The sequence below is a fragment of the Cavia porcellus genome, unplaced genomic scaffold (genome assembly GCF_034190915.1).
Source record: "Cavia porcellus strain 051 isolate PalLab524CR breed Dunkin Hartley unplaced genomic scaffold, mCavPor4.1 scaffold_26, whole genome shotgun sequence".
Classification (NCBI taxonomy): domain Eukaryota; kingdom Metazoa; phylum Chordata; class Mammalia; order Rodentia; family Caviidae; genus Cavia; species Cavia porcellus.
Genome location: NW_026947509.1, coordinates 18,311,681 through 18,335,019, shown reverse-complemented (window position 1 = coordinate 18,335,019; position 23,339 = coordinate 18,311,681). Strand labels below are relative to the sequence as shown.

Below are 23,339 nucleotides of genomic sequence, written 5' to 3'. Positions count from 1 at the left end.
TTAAAGCAAGATCACTGTATCATCAGAAACACTAAAAACAGTACTACATTGGCTAAAAACTAGATACTACAGGCTCTACAGTTAGATTAAAGAGTTTGAAACTATAATAAAAATGCCTGTTTAGGCTTAAATGAATTTAAATCGATTTTTGTTTCCACCTTGTTTTACTCTTCTAAATGCTATATAAAGCAACTTACATTCAAACTACCACATGGGAATTGATATTAATGTGATTAACTTGTAAGTATTAAGAGTATTTCACTTTTGAAAAATACACCTCATAGAACATTACTTATAGCTGAGATGCCTCACCTCATGGGAATTTCCCTCTTCATGATCCTGTTTCAACTCTTTATGTATCAGAGGTTGATTCTATTTTAAAGAAGTCTTCTAGCTTCAAGTTTAGGTCAATCTATTTTGGATCTCCCTAGAACTGCTGATTCAATATGCATGAGGTTGTTGCAAATGAATTTCTGCTCAAACAACTTGGCCCTGTGCAGAGAAGATGGGCAGGACTCACTTCAGGACATCTCAGCCTTCCTCTCCAGCCGTCACACTCCTCTTCTTCTGTCTAACCCAATGGCCTGAAATGCTTTGCCCTTCATATGAAATACACATATTCCAGTATTTAAAACCTACTCTATTTCCAAAGTTTATTTTTTACTCTGAGACAGGTCTCACTATGTACTATGCAGTACTGGCTGGCCTTGAACTTTGAATACTGCCCAGGCTTTAAAATTTTTTTTGGTACTGAGAATTGAACTCCTGACTTGGCACCTGCCAGGCAGGCGCGTATGCCACTGAGCTAAATCCCCAGCCCCCTTTTTAAGAAATTTTTTCTGTTTTTTGTAAACTCATGGTGATTCTGCTGCCTCAGCCTCCCAAGTGCTAGGAGTACAGGTATGTGCCATCACATCTGGCTCTATCACCTAAATTTTTAAAAATAGGTATGTATGCATAAATACATACATATACTCATCCTCACTGAGAAGAGTATGGTCAGCTTACTCCCCCAAATCACAGGAAAATTAAAGATGGCTAAAAACATGATTTGGGAACAAAATAACAAATACTAAAAATTTTACTACAAAGGAATTTTTTTTTTTTGCGGGGAGAGATATTGGGGGCTGAATTCACGGCCTCGTACTTCTCAGGCAGGCTGAGCTAAAGCTCCAGCCTCAGAGGAATTTTTTTAACATATTACCAACCGAAAAATTTAACTCTTCGGGGCTCAGGGTATAGCACAGTGGCAAAGTGCTTGCCTATTATCTGTAAGGTCCCAGGTTCCATTCCCAAGACCACAGTGAATGAATGAATGAATGGTTCTTTTACTAAGCTAATGAACGATAAACATACATGCATGAACATCAGGATTCCAATACAACGTAACTCAATTAATAAAAAGAAAAACTAGTCTGGTTTCTTTTTTACCTGATGCAATGTGTTTATTTTACACTTATTTAATTCACTTTGGATCTATCATATCCTGAAGTTTTTGTACACTGATCCAATTACTTGGCTAGAGATTCTCAAGTCTAATGGTTTTCTTTCAAATGTCTCCATTTTTATTTAGAAAATATACAGTCCTTTTTACACAAGTTTGTTTTTATTATCAACTTATTTCAATCACTTTGGACCCAGCATGTCCTTCGGTTTCACCCACTCATCAAACTGCTCTGCTGTGAGATAGCCAAGTTCAACAGCAGTTTCCTTCAAGGTTGATCCATTTTTGTGTGCAGTTTTAGCAATTTTTGCTGCCTTGTCATACCCTGAAGGAAAAAGAAAAGGACAATATGGGAATTAGTCGTGACACCTGATTTTCTAATGCAACGGGCAATCATTATTGTTTATCTCATATTGATGCTATGGGCCTCTTGGTGACTTTTTAATTATTTTTAAAAATATTTAACAGTGACTATCTCAGTAATTATTATTTCTCATATAGAATAAGATTTTACTTTTCTTAAGAAAGACTTCAACAAGTTAAATGCTCCAGTCTCACAGAAGGCACAGCCACGAGTGGCGGGCGGCTGTGCGAGTGGCCCTGGCCTTTTTATCGGTACCGGGGATCGAATTCACGACTGCCTGCTTGCAAGGCAGGCGCTTATGCCGCTGAGCTAAATCCCCAGCTCCTCGTTATTTGCTTTTTAAGTTAATGAAATTACAGAGTTAACAGAAGTTACACAACTTTACAAGTTGTCTAACTCAATACAGCTTTTAAAAAATCAGAAGGCAAAATAAAACTAAAGAAAAAGAAAAAGCAAAGATCAGAGAAGGTGAGTAGAGGGAAGAAGTCTGACGAGGCAGTGTGGTCAGCAACCAAAGAAAACGACAGAAACCCGTATGCAATACTCAGACATCTATAACATCTACCAACTACGGGTAGAGTTGGTTTTATTATGTAGCTGAATTTGTGAATTCTAAACATGATGGTAAGCGAGTTTACCAACGAGAGCAGCGCTGTGAAAGAATCCTCATGGGAAAGCTGGGGCTAATGTATGTTCTGGACTTTTATGTTCACAATGACATGAAGTCTGAGTATTAATCACACCACTTTTAGTTCTCAAGTTCCACAGACGTAAACAAACCTCTTATGCATTGAAAACTCATGATTTGAGGATCTGTCAGACTCTTGCTCAGGTCATCTTTATATTCTCTAATAAGTCGTTTGATCTGACATTAAACTGACTAGAAGAAAGGTATCTAGTCAGCGTTAAGGGTTACTTCTCATTTGAAAGTTTTGGTAACACAAGATCTGGTGAAACATTCTGGGGTCCTTTTTCTATTTTTCTGGTTGAATGTTGACACAAAACAATTTTAAGTAGATCAAAATATTCTTATCAGTCTTAATATTATATACCTCTCCCCTGCCAAAAAACCCGCAAAACAAAACAAAACAACCAACCAAACAAACAAAACCCCCAGGGATCATATTAGGCTCGGAACTACCTACAGCAATCACATGAACTCCAACTTTATAAAACTGAAATTACAGTGTGATGTGTAGTCAAGACTATAAAGTCTGTTTGCAAAGTTCAGGATCACAGAAGAATGTTTTAAAGTAGTGAGGACACTATGCCAAATGGCTACATCATAACTTCTTCATAAAATAGAAAAATCAAAGGCTCTGTTAACATCAACTCAGTAGAAATAAGGGCAAAAAAGGCTTTTAACACATCATAATATAATCCAACGAATGCCTCAAAACTTCAAAAACCAAAACAGCCCATTTAATGGGGATTACAATGATCAGCCTGCAATCCAAGTCTGTATGGCTGATTTACATAATGAAAAATTTACAAGTCTGGAAAAAAGCAAGCTTGTAATATAAAAGCACGATTTTAGATAAAATATTTACATTTTCCTTCCTTCCTTATAAGCAATAAATCATAAACCTTTCTTCTTTTAATTAGTAACTTTCTATTTCTGAATTGCATAAAATAACAAGGTCAGGGAATCAGGGCATTAAGAGAAGGCAGATGAATGAATTCACTGCTTATTGCTAATCAGCCAGTGCCACCTAGTGACATTACCAATCCAGGGTCTTATAAACAACGAAGTGTCTATGGAAAATACTTAGCAACTGAATTCAATTAAGATTAGTTTGAAGTACTATTCCTGAATACTATACTTCAAATAAAATGAAGTATAATGGGTCAAGTTTTGGAAACAACTATGACACTATAAAAATTATAAATGCGTATAGTTTCTTTTGACACAATTTCTAGTTTTTTAAGATTTTACTGAAACAATGTCTAAAAATTTGCTGCCCACAAATAATGATCCAAAATTCTCTAAAACGTTTTCAACAGTTGATTTTGCATTCAAAATGACATTATTTTCTCCCTTGAACCCTTACCTATGTGAGGATTAAGAGCTGTCACCAACATCAGAGACTCGTTCATTAGCTTGTTGATCCTTTCTGTGTTGGCCTGTATCCCCACCACACAGTTTTCTGTGAAGGAAACTGAAGCATCCCCCAGCAGCCTGGCTGAGTGTAATACATTTTTAATCTTTCAGAGAAACAGAGAGAAACACATTACTACTAAACATTTTTTTTTTCAATCAATAAATATTATCCACTGGCTCATATAAATACATAATTCAATGAAATAAATAGCACTCCTAAAAAACTATAAAGCACTGAACATAGAAAATATATGTAAAAGCTATAGGGGCTGGGGATTTAGCTCAGTGGCATAAGCGCCTGCCTTGTAAGCACGTGGTCATGAGTTCGATCCCTGGTACTGATAAAAAAAAAAAAAAAGAAAGAAAGAAAACAAATGTAAAAGAAATTATGAACATATATGGACATAAAGATCTAAAAAAGGTAAAAAGACATAAATACAAATTTGAGAGCTAAAACAGGTATGGAGTGTGAACAACCACAATGAAGGAAATGACTTTCTGCTATGAGCTGGTAAAGCCCTGCTGATACACAGGACTTGGTCGGTCAGAGATGGGCAAGGATCCTCCAGGCAGGAGCAGAAGCAGCAGTGGTGCAGAGATTATTAGCAAGCTCAGCCTGGGCGTGGGGCAGCTGGCAAAGTCTGTGCTTCTCAGTTGTTAATAATCACCAAGATTTTTATGCTTAAAACAAATACTGCAGTCACTTTATATTAACTTCTCACAGAATGCTTAAAGATAGTACAGAATCAACTAGTGTGTTTTGATATTTATTGCTTTCTGGTAACGTTTCCAATATTTACTAAGATATATTCACAACCTAACATCCTTTGGTCTAAAACCCAAAGTCTAAAAACTATTGTTTCAACAGTTGGCTATAGAAGAAGGCACCAAATTTTACTGTAAAGTAAATGTGGATTATCTCATTTTCTATTAAAGTAAAAATATTGATTTTAAAAAAATTAATGAGACAATACTTCCTCCCCAGTTCTCTTCCTTGTACCCGCTCAGGTTTTCTCTCATCCACACCTTGGAAACATTATGCCCCCTTTTTCCTTCTTCTTACAAAGATGGAACAAGATGGTATTATCTTTCATCCATAATAAATAACGAACATCCAATAAAAATGGTTGTTGTGCACACACATACGCAGGCACCTGGTGTCAACTGCTTAGAATGTGACCTGAAGTTTACAGGTCTGAATTCTGCTTTGACTTTAAAACCGATATTCTAGGAGGGGGAAAGTAACCTTATTCACTGCTCCTGTGAGCACCTGGGTATAATAAAGAGTTCTTTTTTTTTTTTTTTCCCAACAGAAGTTCTTGACAGGTGAATGGTGAATTCACTAGGATAATGTTAAAATCTGTCATTTGTATGTTCTCATGTTAGCCTTCACAGCATATACAAGTAGGAAAAAAGGCATCTACCGCCTTTCAGACGTGATACTGTACACACACCAGGACTAACAGTAAACTGGAAGAAAGACAGCGTCTTGCTCCATCTTTGTAAAGATGACGAACAACAGTTTTAGTAGACAGAATAGTGTTTCCAAGGATTATGGAGGGTAAAACCAGTGGAGGACAGCCTGCGAGCAGACAGGAAGGAGAACAAGTGCGGACGAAACCAGGGAGGAAACGTGTTCCCAAGAGGGACCGTCAGCCCTGGATGCCGTACGAGAGGAACCAGGAGTGCCCGCTGCACTGACGTCGCGAATGACGGGCAAACGATCTGAGCACAGACGGGGGAACTGAGCTGGACTGCAAGGGTCACAGCACACATGAAAGTAACCTCAGGTTACTCCAAGAAGACTGAGTCTAAAGGGAGGAAAAAGGAAGAAACAGCTTGAGGAGAAGGTGGGGTTGTGGATCCCGAGTCTTCTTCAAGAATTTTTCTTCCTATTTAAAAAAAAGTATCTGATCAATTGATCTAGGTCACCTAACTCCTAATATCTAAAGTATTCCAGGGGCTGGGGATTTAGCTCAGTGGCATAAGCACCTGTCTTGCAAGCAGGCGGTCGTGAGTTCAATCCCCAGTACTAATAAAAAAAAAAAAGTTATTCTAACATTAGTATGTTCACTGTGAGCTTGAATTTGTCTGTCTTGTTACCATGCAGCTCTGATTTGAGCTTGATCACCTGATCCTGGTGTTATGTTTTATACACCCTGCACAAATTAGCCACATTTATATATAAAAAAAATTTTTTTTTTTTTGGTCTTTTGCGTTTTTATCGGTACCAGGGATGGAACTCATGACTGCCTGCTTGCAAGGCAGGTGCTTATGCCGCTGAGTTAAATCCCCAGCCCTATATAAAATATTTTAAAGAGGCTGGGCATGGTGGCACATGCCTGAATCCAACCACTCAGGAAGCTGAGTGAAGAGGGTCGCTGCAAATTTGAGGCCAGCCTGAGCTACAAAGTGAGTTCAAGGCTGGCCTGCACCACACAGGGAGACCTGGTCTCAAAAAAGACAAAAAATAAATAAGTAAATAAAATAAGAATAAATAAAATGGGGCTGGGGATTTAGCTCAGCAGCATAAGCACCTGCCTTGTAAGCAGGCGGTCATGAGTTTCATCCCCCGGTACCAACAACAAAAAAAAATAATAATAAATAAATAAATAAAATGTTTAAAATTCACAAATGTAAATAAATTTCTTTTAATTAAGTGAAATAAATTTGTTGATCCCTGTAATAATTTTTAATTAATATAAATAGTATTAATATTCACATTTGGGCAATTATTCAAATTTAAGCAACTAACTAGACTCAGGCCATTTACAAACTTTTAATTCATTTTATTAGTACAAAGACTGATGAAAGTGATTAGATCCAGATGTACTACCAGTGCAGCCTGACCAGACAGGTGAGTACCTATGTACCTCGGGTGGTTCAAGCTGGCAGGAACGTGTTAATAAGAGCTTGACTTCCAGTGGCTGCTTATACCATCCAACTCCCTAGTGTGGACTTACGAGAGACCAAAATATGACTATAAGTTTTTAGTCAAAAACCATTAACAACTTAATTTCAAGCTTACCATCATTGGTTTGAAAACATTCAACTCAAAATGGCCATTGCTGCCTCCAATGGTGACGGCAACATGATTCCCCATAACTTGGGCGGCAACCATGGTCATCGCTTCACACTGGGTAGGGTTCACCTTGCCTTGAAGAAAACCACCAGGACAGAATCCATATTGAACACACTCGTCTTCCATGTACTGGTCACGGTTAGGTTTTAAGTCAAATAATCAGGCAAAGAAGGAAATTTAATTTCATCGACTAAGCCACAGAACAAAGCAAGGACAAAACTGATCGAAGGAAAGAGACAAGTAGCCACAAACTGAATCACTCAATGACTAATGAGAAGCCGCATCTATGTATTAAATACAGCTCTTCATTTGCCTGGCTTTCAATCGTTTTAAAAATATTTATGAAACCAGGTATTGCATATGTAGTTAGAAAGACGCAGGCCCTAGCTTCTCAGATGTTGGAGGAGCTGATAACTTCAAAAGTTAACGAGCAAAGACAGAGAAGTATTAATTGGTATGGGAACATTTATAAAAGAGACATTTCACCAAGGCTTGGAGGATTTATGTCAAGCTGGAACTTTCCTACTCATGCGTCTCCGTAACTTTTCCATCACTCGAGTTTGAAAGAAACATTCCAGATTCCTCTGACCAGTATAAGACATTGGAGGGCCGGAGATTTAGCTCAGCGGCCTAAGCACCTGCCTTGCACACGTGCAGTCCTGAGTTTGATCCCCAGTACAAAAAACAAAACACAAATTTAACATTGGGAAAATTACTTCCTTTACTGGTGACTCTCCATTTCTCTTTTTTAAGCAATCACCTCAGATTTTTCAATCAACTTAACCCAGGAATAACTAAAACTAAAACTAAAAAGATCTCTTCCTATTCTACATATACAGATTTAAAACAATTTATAATCAGGTCTGTCTTTCTCAGTATTAAAAGTTTTTTCTCACTTTTAGTTCAGTGTAGGCTGGCCGACCAATGCTTTATAAATCTCTGTTCTGTCATCTGATAGATACACTGTCACCACCACTTTGCTAGCTGCTAATATCACTGTCTGGCAGGTACTCTCTTCCTTCCCCCAAGTGAAGTGGTAAATGGGCAGAGCCTTTCAGTTTGCTACCAAGATATTCCAGACTAAAGTCACTGCCTTAAATGTCACTGTTCACCCAACCAGTCAACTACAGTACTGTCCACACTTCTCCACTAAAACAAAACAATGATCGAAAGTCTATCAAATGACTGCTGATCCGAACATCCAGTGTCTGCGTCACTTCCCTTATCTAACTGGCTTATTCCATGTAAACATGAAATAAGAGGAGCTTGGTATGGCTTGTATTTTATTCACCTCTTGCTGATCACTTTCACAGTACAGCCTATTCCAGAATTCTCTTGGTTTTGGAAGGTGAAGGAACCATTACATACTTTGTAACAAAGAAATCAAAGTTCATGATGGTACGTGAGATTCATTTTTCCTAACTGGCTTGATGATGTTCCTAGAAACCCTGGCCCAAGATGTCCCACACAAACATTCTGAAACAAGCATGGCTCAGTGTTCCTGTTCAGCTCTGGAATCACATTACATAAAAAAAGAAAAGACGCACTCTGAAGCTGAGAATGCCTGGAGTTTAGTCAAATTCTAGCTCCAATATTTTCTAGCTGTGGGATACCTGGCATGATACTGCTTCCTGGTTCATTTTCAGGCAAGATCAGCTCTCCCAGACCCGATCGAGGACCAGAACCCAGGAAACGAATATCATTTGCTATCTTCATCAGACTGCAGGCGGTGGTGTTCATGGCTCCACTGAGCTCAACCAAAGCGTCATGGGCAGCCAGAGCTTCAAATTTATTTGGAGCAGTGACAAAAGGCAAGCCTGAAGGAAAGAAAAGAAAAGAAAAATAACCTATATGGGTAAGCAGGGCAAAGTAAAGATCTGTGTACAGTCAGCAAGTTAAACAAAAGTTACAGGATATGGAAAGCAAAAACAGAACAGAGACTTGGGGTAGAGAAAGCACTCTTTCTAAAGATTTTAAGGCAAAAAAACAGAAAACACAAACTACTGCAATGAAGTGATGTGATCACTAACTACTGAATGAACTACTGCAATGATTCATGTGATCACTAACCCGTGAGTGCAGCCACTTTGGCAGCAACCTTTTCTGCAAAGCCAATCCTGGTATTTAAGCCAGTACCGACGGCGGTGCCTCCGGCTGCAAGCTCATAGATCCTCGGCATCGCAGCTTTTATTCTCGCCATGGCATACTGCACTTGCTGCACATAACCGCTAAATTCCTAGAAGAGAAGAAAGTCAGGTGAGAGTAAATTTCCTAATGGCTCACAATTTATGGCAACTGGATTAAACTGAAGTTTTACAAGGTGTTTCAGAATATTAAATTATTAGCTACGCAAGCGATGTTCATACTATGTCAACTCATGATGAGCAAAGTCTGGGGAAGGATGAGGACTTATCAACCTATAAGGTAACACAATGCAAGTAACTAGTCTATTCACAGAAAAGCACAGGAAACTAACTTCTAAAAAGAAAAATTTCACTATGTTAAATTACTGGGTTTACTTGCAAGCTACAAGTACTGATTTTCCTTTTTTTTTTTCCATAATGTCCTAGATAACACTGAGAAAGAAAAAGTACTAAACATTTTCCCACGAAAAATGCAAGCCAAAATATTCTCCCCAAAAGGGTAACAGTACAGTAGGACTAGAGCTTCACTGTGCACTTTGATTCTATCACATCACAGTGGTTCCCAGACTATGACATACTTTAAATATGGAATTTATGATGTTTTGAAATAGCAAGGGCCCTCCTGGGAATTACCCAGGCACAAAAGGCATAAACTGGGACTTTGTTAGGCAAGCTGAGATACAAAAATACATATCTTTTTTTCCTTCTTCCTGAAAATCTTTAAAACTACAAATTCTTTTGATAGGCATAAAGATTTCATATTGTTAAAAAAATTATTTCAAAAGATTGAACTCTTTTGGGGTAGACATGATTCATCTGACCTAACTGTCACATACACTCACCAGAAGATTCACTTATAGAATATATTTTGATTTGGAAAAAAAATGTAAAAAATATGAAACACAGTTCCAGTAAGAGCAAGTTTAAATACTTATGATAAAGTCAAAGAGAAAAAGAATTTTCTGCCATAATTAATTGAGTGACATTAGATAGGACATTGAATCATGGCCCAATGAACTTTACCAAGGTGGTTTTTAACACGCTGACATACGCACCAAAGGAGGAAGGGACAAAACCAGAGGGACTGCTCTGCCTTTGAAATTGGTACTAAGAACCAATAACGCAAAGAGAAGTGCTTTAAAAGGCAACATAATGCGTAGGGAGAGGTGTTCAATTCGTCCCACTGTTTTGTATTTCAACTAACCATTTTGAGTTTTCAGCATCCCTTTGGTAATTAAATGACATTAACTGGTAATTAATGAAATTAAACTGAATGATCACAAGTTAAGAGCCCAGCCTGAACAACTGAGTAGAACCCTGTCTCAAAATAACTAAAAGCGTTGGGGATATATCTCGGCACAAAGACCTTGGGTTCAATTAATGGACTCTTGACTGGTTAATTCAGAACCATCTTTGTCACTGCAACTAACTGTTATAAGCTTGGCACTTTAAACCAGTGCGATTTCAAGGGCAATTTAGAGGTCATTGTATTGATCCCCAAGTTGAATAAAAATTAGCTGAAGTCCTATACCTGCCCAAGAGTAAGCGGAACAGCATCCTGAGTGTGAGTCCGCCCAATTTTGATGATCTGGGCGAATTCTTTGGATTTTGCACTGAGAGCATCGTGTAGCTTCTGCAGTCCTGGTAACAGTACTTCATGAACTTCTACGGCAGCAGCAATGTGCATTGCTGTGGGAAAAGTATCATTGGAGCTCTGTTGGAGATTTTCCAAAAGAAATGTAAAATGTTAAATCAGAAGCAATAGAAAACAAACTTGAGTATCTCAAAAAATACTAAAGTAGGCCGGGGATTTAGCTCAGCGGCATAAGCACCTGCCTGGCAAGCAGTAGGTTGTGAGTTTGATCCCTGGTACCAAAAACAAACAAACAAACAAACAAACAAACAAAAACAAACTGAACTACTATTCAAAACTCACTGTCATATTTAATCACTTAAGGCAAAGAAGAAGTAACTTGATTTCCTATTAAAACATATGCAGAATTGTATTACACGTAAGTATACTAAATACATATTACAACCAAGTATATTTAATGCATGTATCTGCCCACTAATCAATGACAACAAAACAAATTACAGTTGACAGACAGACATTTGGAAATAGTAATAAAATACCTTATAATAACATAGTGCATCCATTCTTTCATAAACATTTTGTTTATTTATTAAGCTTCAAGAAAATAATGTGAGGTAGACCATCGCTTTAACAATCAGAAAGCCAAGCTCCCAAAGAGACAGTGTGAGTGGCCAAAACATTTAGGGACTAGTGAAACACTGAGGCCTGACTAGGCAGTGTATATTCAAAAGTTCATGCTTAGTTGTTGGCCTGACACACTGATAGCATAATGCTATTTAAGGACATATTCATTATTCTATATACTTCAACTATTTACTACACAAAATTTCAAAACACAAAAGTAGAATAAGCAGCATAATGAACATTCACTGACCTGCTACCAAAATTCAATAATCATCATGTAGTCAGTCTGCATCATGTACAATTCCACCCTACCCTTTGACCCCATTAAACACAGTATTATTCTGAAGCAATTTCAGACTGAATATATTAAAGGCAAATACTGGGTTTGAAAAAAATCTTTGATACAATGATCCTGTTTTTAAAAAAAAGTCTTTCCTTTTAATAACTAAAAATACATTAAATTATATCTAGCATCGAGATTCTGGTTTAACATCATTTCATTTTCCAGAGATTCTCGAAGAGTTCTTTGAAAAATGCTCGTTTCTACACTTGAGGTGGAGTGGCATTATCTTATGTTGCCAAAATGTAAGGACAAAAAAAAAAAAGGAAGAAGATGGTGGCACATCTAAAAGGCACAAAAGACAAAGGATACATTTTCCAAAATTGAGATGATTTAGGCCACAATATAAATAACTACAGTATTATACTCTGTCTAACCCAAAGAGCAAAATAAATCATCACAATTCCATACTGACATATGAATGATGGGATAAATAGGTCTCAATCAATATATTTAGAAGGAAGAATGAAAACTGAAAATTGCTATTAAAAGATCATCACAGGCAAGATACACTGATGAATGCTAAAATCCAAAGGCAAAAATTTAAGGAGAAAGAGGATTATTTGTAATGTATCAAAGTATCACTATTATTTACTATGGTGATTCTTATACATATGTCCAAAAAATTTTTTGACATGCCTCCCTTTAGAAACTGAAGCTCAAATATAGTATACCTGGAGTATAACTAAGATTTATTGATTCATTTTTAACAAATATGATACAGAATTAATTTTATCGTAGAAAAATCTGTCAAACACCACCTTAACGAAGTTAACATTGCCAGTCTTAAGTCATATTGCTAACCTGTGCCTCTGATAAAAGGCAATGAAAATTTCTGTAGTAATACTCCTAAAATTCATAGCCTTAGCCCAAGCATGAGAAAACATGTGACAGACACCAAAACTGACAGAAATTTTTACAAAATACCTTAATACTACTTTCAAAAGTGTCAAGAGTGTCACTGAAGTCTAAAAGTCCACATTCTCTCAAAATTCACATACTAAAACCCTAAACTCTAAAGAGCTGGTATCAGGGTGTAGAAGTTTTGTGATCCAATTAGGTCACGGAGGTAGAACCCTCAGAAATGGGACTAATGTCACTGTAAGAGACACGCAGAGAGCTCCTTTGTCTTTCCCTATGCGAGGATGCAGAGAAAAGATGGCTGCCTGTGAACTAGAAGCAGGTCCTCATCACACATCGAAGCTTCCAGCTACTTATCTTACCATCTCTACAACTGAGAAAAATACTTGTTTATAAGCCAAATAGTCTACATAGCAGCCTAAAGATACTAAGGAAAAAGACCAAAATGCTGTCACAGATTGGAAAATTAAAGGCATATGTAACTATGTAGCCTAGACTGAATCCTCAAAGAGAAAAGAGAATCAAAAAACTAGGGAAATCCTGGGGCTGAGGATTTAGCTCAGCGGCATAAGCACCTGCCTTATAAGCAGGCAGTCGTGAGTTCGATCCCTGGTACCGATAAAAATGAAAAAGACAAAAAAAAAAAAAGAAAAACTAGGGAAATCCTAAAAACGTGTATTGTTTCTTTACAAATATTGTACTGATGTTAATGTCCTACTTTTAATAAACATGCCATGGTGATTTAAGATGTTAATGTTTAAGTGGAAAAGAAAAACATAACTCTTCTATCTTTGTCATTCTTTTAGAAATCTACAATTACTTCAAAAACATTTTAATAAAAGAAGAATACTTATAATGCTAAATTTAAATGTCCTAAAAGTAATTTTGATAAGGTCTGAGACAAAGCCAAGATTCTAAAAGAAGTAAGAAACTTAGGTACTTTTTTCTTCTAAAGAATGTATGTTAATACACTCTCCATGTCAAAAGCATATGCTTGCCTTACAAGAAAAAAATCTCAGATACTGCTTTTCCATCAGTAACAAGGAAAAGAAGAGGACACACACCGACCTGGCTTTTATTAACATGATCATTGGGATGAACAGGTTTCTTGCTGCCAAGTTCACCTCCTAACATTTCAATGGCTCTGTTACTAATGACTTCATTTACATTCATATTTGTCTGCGTTCCTGATCCAGTCTGCCACACCACAAGAGGAAAATGGTCATTCAGTTTACCTTCAGCCACCTGCAGGGGAAAAAAGAAAAGTTACAAATGAGTATTTTTAAAATAAGAAGCGATATTCATTCAGTTATTTCAGTCAGTAGTGATGAAGTGAACTCCATTTATAGAGCCATCTTAAGGATGTTCTTTTTGCATGCCAAGTGAATGACTGATGACTTCATAGTTTGAATGCGGTTGTTTCCTAATTCTAAGCTTCCGTAGCTTTTCTCAACCATGAACACTTTAATGTGAAACGTATATTATGAATGGTGTAACAATTCACTGGCTTCCAGCAGAAACTTGAATCAATGCCATCTCTCTTATTTTTCTGTCTGTTCTACAAGAAGGCCACCTGTAAAGGCTGGCAAATGTGTGAAGTCTTTAGATGCACAGCAGGAACATCCAACAGATGTTACCACCCAGGCTCAGCATGATAATAAACTAGAACTTGAAAATGTGAGCTCACTCACAGCTCCTTCACTGCACAGATGTCCAATGAGTAGCAACCGCCAAAAGCAGAAACAAGCACTGCCCAGATTTGCCCCTATTTTTGTCACGATTTGATGCTCTTGGCCAATGTGTTATTCAAATGGAAGCTTCTTGAAAGAAATGGCTATTTAACTTCATATTCTGAGGCTTAAAAACTCAGAATGCACTTTAGAAATCCATTACCTTGAACAACTGGTTCACTTTAAAATAAAACTTTTGTTCTAGTTATGTAATAATAGATGATCAGTATAGGAAATTTTAAGAAGGGAAGTACAGTAATTATAATTCTACCTCTCAGTCCTATCTTTAGTACAGTCTAAATAATCACTAATAGTTTGTTGGCATCTCTTTCCCATCCCCACACAAGGTGTACATACTGTATACATACAGTGGGCCTAATATATCTGTGGGTACCACCTCCACAGATTTTAACAACTCATAGATTAAACATATATGGGGAGAAAAAAGGAAAGAAAATTGCATTTGTATTGAACAAGTATAGATTGTTTTGCTTATCATTCCCTAAACAACAGAACAATAAAGTACATGGAAGTTACATGGCATTAATTATGTAAGAAATCTAAGGTGATTTAAAGTATATACAGCCTAGGTTGCATGCCTAAAATACATCCCTTTATGGAAGGGATGCGAGCACCTGGAGATTTCTGGTATAGGATCCTTATGCAGGTATATATGAAAATACATAGTTTCTGCTCATTTGTTTTTAAAACAGTATTAGGATCCTAAAGCACATGGTTTTGCAAACTTTCCCCCTTTTTCTGGTAGGTAAGGCTTTGCTCTAGGCTAACCTTTAAAAACTAACTTTCTATGATTCACAATATAAATAACATGACTACAACATACATAAGCAGCTATCATGGTTAGTTTCTATTATTATCAACAGTACTATTATGTACTGTGTACACAGTTTTTGAACTGTCCTCACTATTTGTTAAGATGTTATGAGTAGATTAGTGAAATTATATTCTTTTTTTTTTATTTTGTCTTTTTCATTTTTTATCAGTACCAGGGATCAAACTCAGGACTGCCTGCTTGCAAGGCAGGCGCTTATGCCGCTGAGCTAAATCCCCAGCCCCTAAATTATATTCTTGTTAAATATTAACAATCAACTATTAAAAAGGAACCAGCTATATTTAAAGAAATAAAATGAAAGTTTGATCCTTTCAAAACAATCTTAAACCTACCTAAATTTACAAGGTAAGAGGCTTGAAAGTGAAAGACGTTCTATCATTTAGAAATCTTGTCAATATTGCATTTAAGCACTATATTAATATCCTCACCAAACAATAATGCTGTCACCCTACCTGGAAATTTATTAGCTCAAGAATCACAGTGCCCATCCCTCCTGGCAGAGCTCGTCGCCCTGGAAATTTATTAGCTCAAGAATCACAGTGCCCATCCCTCCCGGCAGAGCTCGTCGTAACCCAGTAAATGATATGGGTCTGAGGCCATCAGTAAGCACACTAATCATTTCCTACCTCATCTGCTGCCTTCATTATTGCAGTAGCAATCTTTGGATCAAGACCATAATCCTGGTTAACTTCAGCAGCTGCTCGCTTCAAGACGCCAAACGCTTTAATAACTGGGATCTAAATCCAAAGGAAAAAAAATCTCTAATTTGCAGTTTTTGTTAAGAATGAGAGCTTATTATTTTATGCAGATGCAAAACCAGTTACCTCGCTAACACTGACTTTCAAATGTTTAGAGCATAAAGATTAGATATATATGTATATGTGAACTAAGAGAACTAAACAAAGCAAGTAGATTGAGTCTACATATGTATTTATATGTCTCATCCATACACACACCATATATTCACATATATTCAATGCAAAATTCACTGTACTTTTATATATAAAGTCTGTGTTTATTTCATATAGTATATGTTAAAAAACAAATAGATTTAACAGTTTTCCAGAAAGAGTCATTCTCATGCTATGATTTTTCCTTCTCTTAAAAAAAAAAAGACATATTTTACTTCTTATCACTATGCAATAAACCAATGAATGGCTATCAACCATATCCAAAGCTTTTCCTTTTTTTTTGGTACTGGGGCTCGAACTCACGACCCTGCACTTGCTAGGCAGGTGCTTGTGTCACTGAGCTAAATCCCCAGACCCAGAGCTTTTCAAAAATCAGTATCATCTAATAAGTGAAGATGGCACTTTTTAAAATCAGGGTTTTCCAAGCTAAAAGTTGATTAATGTCTAATACATACCCATATTTTCATTTGTTAGTACACAATTCTTTTCATTTTCTAATCAAAATATCCTCAATGAACTTTAAAATGATAAATTGAATAGCTTTTGATGATATTTCAAGGAAATAATAACTTGGTTTTTATCAAACCAGTGCATTATGAAGTGTGGTCAAAAAGAATATTGTAGGGTCGGGGATACAGCTCGGTGGCACAGCGCCTGCCTGGCAAGCACAAGGATGTGAGTTACATTTCAGGTATTAAAACAAAAAGATTAAAATTAAAACATAAATGTTTTACTCAAAGAAAAGGAGATCACTAGTACATAGAATTAAAAACTTAAAAAGTTACAAACTTAAAGCAAATAGGGATTTAAATTTCTACATGAAGTTGGGCACTTGGGATGCTGAGGTGGAAGAAAATCCGTGAGTCTGAGGCCAAAAGCAAGACTCCGTCTCAAAAAAACTCCAAAACAAAACAGTAAGAATAGTAAAATACATAAACAATGGTGGTAGGGTGACCACTACCAGAGTCATAACCAAATGCCAATCAACATGGAGCGGGATGATTGATGCCAGGCTTTACAGACCCAGACAAATAAAAGGATGATAGCAGAAAGATACACTAAACACTATTAAAATAAAATAGCACAATCTATCACCGTGGAGAAAAGGAAGGATCATAATATTCTTTATTTACAACAGAAACTCATAATGTCAGTTCTGGGTCTTTTTGCTAAAATCAAGTGTAAAAGTTCATAATCTTTTTTGGTTTTGTTGTCCTTTAGACTTGAAGTATGAAGTGTTGGACTTAATCATTATTACTAAATTCTGGGTATAGTCTGTTTTGTATTTAATAAAGCTCAGGAAACTAATACAGATGAAATCAAATGTGAATAAACTGAAATTCTAGGTGTCCACCTTTCACAGATATAAAATCCAATGGCTACCCTATTGCTGGAGCAGCAGCAGCAAGCACATCCTTAAAACCACCCAGCTTGCTGGTGGATAATCACAACATGAGCCGTGCCCATTCCCCAGGTTGCCAGGGGCTGCCTTCCTCAACCCCAGAACTGAACAGTACACGGAGAGTTGCCATCCTTTGCTATACCAAAATGGAGCCAGATTCGACGTTCACCTCATTACCATGTAGGTTACAGGTGACCATGACAAAGATACTTTCTTCAAAGATTTAGCTGCCTGCCATAAAATTCTCTCAACCAGTGAAGATTCAGTCTCGAAGGCTTAGGAATGAGTTAAAATACATGAGTTAAAATAATTTAGGATAAGTTACTGAGAAGCCAACTGGTAAACAAAACCTCACTGGATGAAGTGGGGTGCTATTTCTGGGCTTGCTTGCCTATTCTGCACTATTTCTCATACACTAATTGGGTTTCAGTGGGATGTGCAATCTATTTCACTAACCCCTTTTCACATTCTAACATCTCTGAAATCAAAAAGCACTTTACAATCAATGATATATCACAATCTTAGCTTTCTTTTTTCTTAATGATAGGTAATGGCATATCTTCTAGCTCGGAGCATCTTGAATTTAATGAGATTTAATAGGAAGTTTCTAATTATTAAGTCATCCTATCCACTTATGTGTCTCTATATGCCAGATGTGGTGAATACTCTCATATATTTGTGTGCTATACAATTTTCTGAAAACTGATACGAAGGTAAAAAGTATAATATTAAGAGAAACAAAAGCTTCTAATCTATAAAAACAAAAAAGGAAGAATTGGAATATACTAAAAATGTTTATAAACTTTTTTTTTTTTTTTGAGGCAAGGTCTCCCTATGCAGTTCAGGCCGGCCCTGTACTCACTCTGTAGCCTAGGTTGATCTCAAAATCACAGCAATCCTCCTGCCTCAGCCTCCTGAGTGCTAGGATAACAGGCATATGCCACCATGCCAGGCTTTACAAACTATAAAACCCTAGCAAAAAAACTTGCGAATGCTCAGTAAAAATAAAAAGATAATCAATTTTACCCAAAAAGAATCCCAAATATTCAAAGCCATAGTGCAAAATAGTAGCACACTAAAGCTTCAAAGATTCTTTGACATTTTAATGAAAAAAAAATTTTTTTTATTCAGGAAGTCAGTTTTCTAATTGTTATCTTTCTAAATCTATAAAATAGTTACTTATAAAGTAAGGTGACTCATTTAAATGTAGCCTCGTTCATCCAAAACAAGTCAACATTTCTGCAATAGTCACTTACTGGCATACGTTCCGTTACACCTCCAATCTTAAAGTTCATTGTGGATCTCACAGTTTGGGCACCATAATACTTATCATTTGGGACCTTCAGCTCACCAAAGGTGTCGTATTCTATGCGGAAGGAATTTTGGCTTGCCTAAAGACAAGAATAAGAAAATTAACACAAAGAAAGCTCATATTAAAAACAACAGCATCTTGTTGGCTGTAAGGGGAAACAAACCTTAACAAGTATCTCAAAGACAAAAAATTCTGTTTTAACTCTCATTCTATTCTTCACTTCCAGGTATTTCCTTGAGAAAGTTTTGGCATTCAAATTCAGTAATACAGATGTAAAAGACAGATTGTAGAACTCATAGGTCACAGAGAATATTAAAACAAAAGAAGGCTCTGAAGTACACTAGTTGGCCAATGCAAACTTAAGTTACTGTTCATTTTACTTGGAATTTTTGAAAATGATCTAAGAATGATACTTTGAAATTTACAAATATAATGTATTTAAACAAAATTCAGATAGGTCTGCAGGCAGTAAGAATGAGAGATAGTGCAGTGTAATGTGACAGAAATTATTTAGGTCTTGTAGTCAAGACAACCCACCACTTGGTAGTTGTGTCATCTTCTGACAGCTGGCTTTTCTCACCTAGAAAGTAAAGTAAATGTGCACAAAGAGGAGATGGGCTAAGTCAGTTCTTAACTCTTCAAGGAGATATAACCCTTTGGGAATGTCAGGAAACCAAAGCAAAACTGTTACTCATAGCAGGATTATAGGCTCAAAGAATTTTTCAGGAAAAAACTACAATTCTACAAAGTATTACTAATTTAAACTACAGAAAAAAAGTTAATTTTGGCTTGCCTAAAGACAAGGATAAGACAATTAACACTTACAAAGAAAGCTCATATTAAAAACAACAGCATCTTGTTGGCTGTAAGGGGAAACAAACCTTAACAAGAATCTCAAAGACAAAAAATTCTGTTTTAACTCTCACTTACCTTTTTTTCCTGTAGCTTAAATTAGTATTACTTTGTAGAATAGTAGTTTTTTTCCTGAAAAATAAGTTAACTGCTTAACAAATATATGAAACAAATATCTATCTATCTATCTATCTATCTATCTATCTATCTATCTATGTATCTACTTATCTATCTAAAGGAGACAATGGATGATGAAATAAACTCAGGAAATCACCCAGATAGCTAATTTATTAGGATACATGAAACAAATATTGTAGTGCAAAGTATTTTTGTTTCTGTATCTTGGATTTAAAATCTAAGCTGCTTTTGGTTTAAAGAATAGAAAAATATTGGTGTGTAGCAGTGTCCATATAGAGAAAAACCTAACAGCATTTCAACTCCTTTTACTTTACAGAAGGATACAACTCAAGGACTTGTTATGGACTCATCTGAAATTACTATCCCAAGCTTTTTGGGATACTAATGGAGAAGTGAACCCAAACAGCTTTTGGAGTCTGACAACCCAGAGTTTCAGCCTATTTGCTCTCTCGTGCAATCTAAATGGCAGTCAGTAAACATAACCCTGGGCCTGAAGTCCTATACAAATGTATAGATAAAATAAACACTTAACTGAACCATTCAGTCTGGTCCTAAAATACAGAGTGATCTCCAAGCCTCAAAATAGGCAAATATATCATAAATGGCTTGTCAATATTACATTGCAATACCACAAAAGATTATTTATCTTTTTAAACTTTATGGCCATCCTGAAAATCATTAATAAAATAAAATGACCGTAGAAAAAAATGTAGGACTTCTTTAATCACAGTGGAACCATAGCATGTTCAGAGCTGGTTGAATAGTCTCGGTTAAATATCACAGTGTCAAGGCACTTTTCTTGTGATATTTATCAACACTGTATTATTCAGGTGTGACTTTTGTATTTACTGAACTGCTCTGCTTAATCTTCCCCAGAAGTCTCTATAAGCCAGGCTCAGAGACTGGCTTATTTACAAGGCTCAACAGACAAAAGGCATTCAATACATACAATATCTTTCCATTGAATGAATTTTTATGTGCTTTTAAATAAAAGGTAACTTAGGGCTTCTAGAGTTCTCGACACTAGCAACTGCAAGAAGTTTTAACAAAATCAACAAATTTGGGAGCTGAGAAAGTTAGTATGCAAAAAAGAAATTGTTTAGACTATGAAAAAGAAATCACCCTTATCTATTTTCTAATATTACAACCCTAAGACCCAGGCAGTACTATTTTTTTGGCATTTGTCCCAACAGAACAGATTCAAAAGTTCTCTCATCTCCTGTTCCCCTTTCCCACACATTAAACACACATAAAAATGAATTTAAAAATATTTAAAGGTTTTACAATGCACAAAAATTACTAGAGCAAGAAATTTCAAGAATATAAAGTAACCCTAGACATTGTAAATTTAGGTGAATGATGGCATTGAAGTATCTTAAACTGTATATTCCAGAAAATATATTGGCCCTTTGAAATACTCAGATGATAGAGCATTTTAATACAGCACTCAATATATGGTATTTGCTTATGTACAATCTTGCCGAATCACTATAATTATTTCAATTTTACATGTGCAAACTGCGGTGCAAAGACAATTAGTCAAACTCTCAACCTTTTAGGAGACTAGCAGTTGAAATCTCATCTTGCATTGCAAAAGACATGCTACACCTCAGGGGACAGTGAAAAACTACTTTTCCTAAACTATTATTAATTTCCCAAACTTTACTCCACCTGGACCCATACTGAAAACTTTTTCAATACTAAATACCAAAGACAACGCTCTAAAGAGCAGAAGGACTTAGGTGATACTTTGAACCTGGACCTTTAAGTTCCTTAGATATCTTTGTGGATATAAAGTACTGATTCAACTATAGTTAGGTAATATGCATCTGAATAGTATCTCCAACTTTACTGATTTCAGATGTTTTACTTCTTACAAAAGTTGTGGGGGAAACCAAATTCACTCTAACAAACTAACCAGGCAATCTCACGATCGGTAAAATATTCGCCTAAGAGACTTACTTGTTCCCTCTGGAGGGCCTAACAGCACCCCTTTGCCACAGTTCAGGGATGACCAGAAGTGCAAGAGGTCAGGCCCCATTAAGGCGCAGAGCAGGGGTTGCCCCTCATCTCCCATCCTCCCTGCCTCCTGCATCGACCACGCAGCAGCGCCCCGGGGCGCCTCCTCAAGTACTGGAGTGAAACCCTAAGCGTGTGGATTAGGTTTACCCTCTAAGGCCCCGGAACCGGGAAGAGGCCAGGTGTGGACCGCAGCTCCCCTTGCGCCCCTCCTGGAGCAGGCTCCTATCCCGCGCAGCCGGAGGAGCCACGCCGGGGTAGACACTGAGCTCAGGGCCGCTGGGGCCGGCAGCCCGAGGACTCCCTCCCGCTGGCCCGCAGGCGTCCCAGCGGACAAGCAGGAAAGCTGAAGGTCATCCAAGGGAATCTGGGGACCCAAGGCCTGCGCTCACCATTCGAGCGGCGTTCTGGAACCACAATGGGACGACACCGGCTCCACGCAAGCCTGGAGCTGAACCTAAGGCTGGAGCCTGCAGGAGACGACGCGAGCGCGCGAGAAGCCGGAGCTTTCGGTACATGGTGCTGTGCGAGCGTGGGTACAGTTTACGGGCGTCTGTAGCCACGCCTCCGGGCCGGCTGTCAAACTCTGTTCCGCCTACAATTTTACCCAATCAATAACCTCAAACCGAAAGGGTGAGGCGGGACCAATCGTGAAGGACCAACAAAGTGTAAGGGGGCGGGCTAATTTACCCGGTTGTTGGGCGGATGTTTGAAGCCCTCGGGTTTATGGGAAACAAGTGAAACAGGAATTATGGGAAACAAGGTTCAAGTTACTCTTTGAGCCAGTTTGATTGCAGATGCATGGCGGGCGATTTAGGTGCATGAATGACTTAATGTTTATTCGAAACATTTCAATAATTCAAAACGATTAAAACGTAAGGATTCGTTTTATTAATCAGTAAATATTTCATTTCCTTCTGGTCACATATTCCTAATGGAAGTTTTTGGAAAGCGTAGGAAAAAAAAAACCTGCATGAGATTAATTAATTTCCACAATCTCACAACTCAAAATAGCCACTCGTTTAAAAACGTCATTTTGAGGTCTACAATTTTCTCTTTTTAACATGTTCTCTCAGAATGTTTATAAATGTGCTGTGGAAGATGTTCACAGTTAGAGATGATCTTGATTTTTTTTGTTTTTAAATTCTCCAGGTTTTTCATTAACTCATGTATGCATTTCTAAATTTCAAAAAGCTTGCTTTAGTATAATAGGTAATTCCAGAAAAGCAGCAACTCATGTAAAATTGCATCTGAACCACAATGTTTTGTCTCTTATCTGTTGCTTGGAATTGAAAGACAGTTTTTAAAAAGGAAGAGAACCTTTGGTTGATGTGCAATTGTTGGAAGTCCAGAACCTACAAAGCCAAGTTTATAGAGACAAGGCTTTGTCAAACTTCTTGGTAACATTATACATGTAATTTTGTAACTTATGAATTTGACTCCTATACTTAAAATATAAAATGTAAAGTGACTGTAACTGTTGATCTACAATCATCCTGTCAACTAATTATTTAAAAAATACTAGAATACTTGATGAAAATGTGAAACAAAAGATTATTTAGACATTA

The 23,339-nt window shown here is 36.9% G+C and overlaps 1 protein-coding gene across 1 annotated transcript; it reads right to left on the bottom strand.

Annotated features, from left to right (window-relative positions):
• Positions 1-1,542: 1,542 nt before the first annotated feature.
• Positions 1,543-22,359, bottom strand: Fh (fumarate hydratase). The gene is made up of 10 exons (XM_003474314.5): positions 22,164-22,359; positions 18,707-18,841; positions 15,764-15,874; positions 13,623-13,799; positions 10,667-10,849; positions 9,062-9,227; positions 8,605-8,808; positions 6,938-7,065; positions 3,860-4,013; positions 1,543-1,769 (listed from the first exon to the last, which is right to left on the bottom strand). The coding sequence occupies exons 1-10, from the start codon at positions 22,287-22,289 to the stop codon at positions 1,627-1,629; spliced, it is 1,527 nt and encodes a 508-aa protein (XP_003474362.1). The 5' UTR covers positions 22,290-22,359; the 3' UTR covers positions 1,543-1,626.
• Between the last annotated feature and the right edge of the window lie 980 nt (positions 22,360-23,339).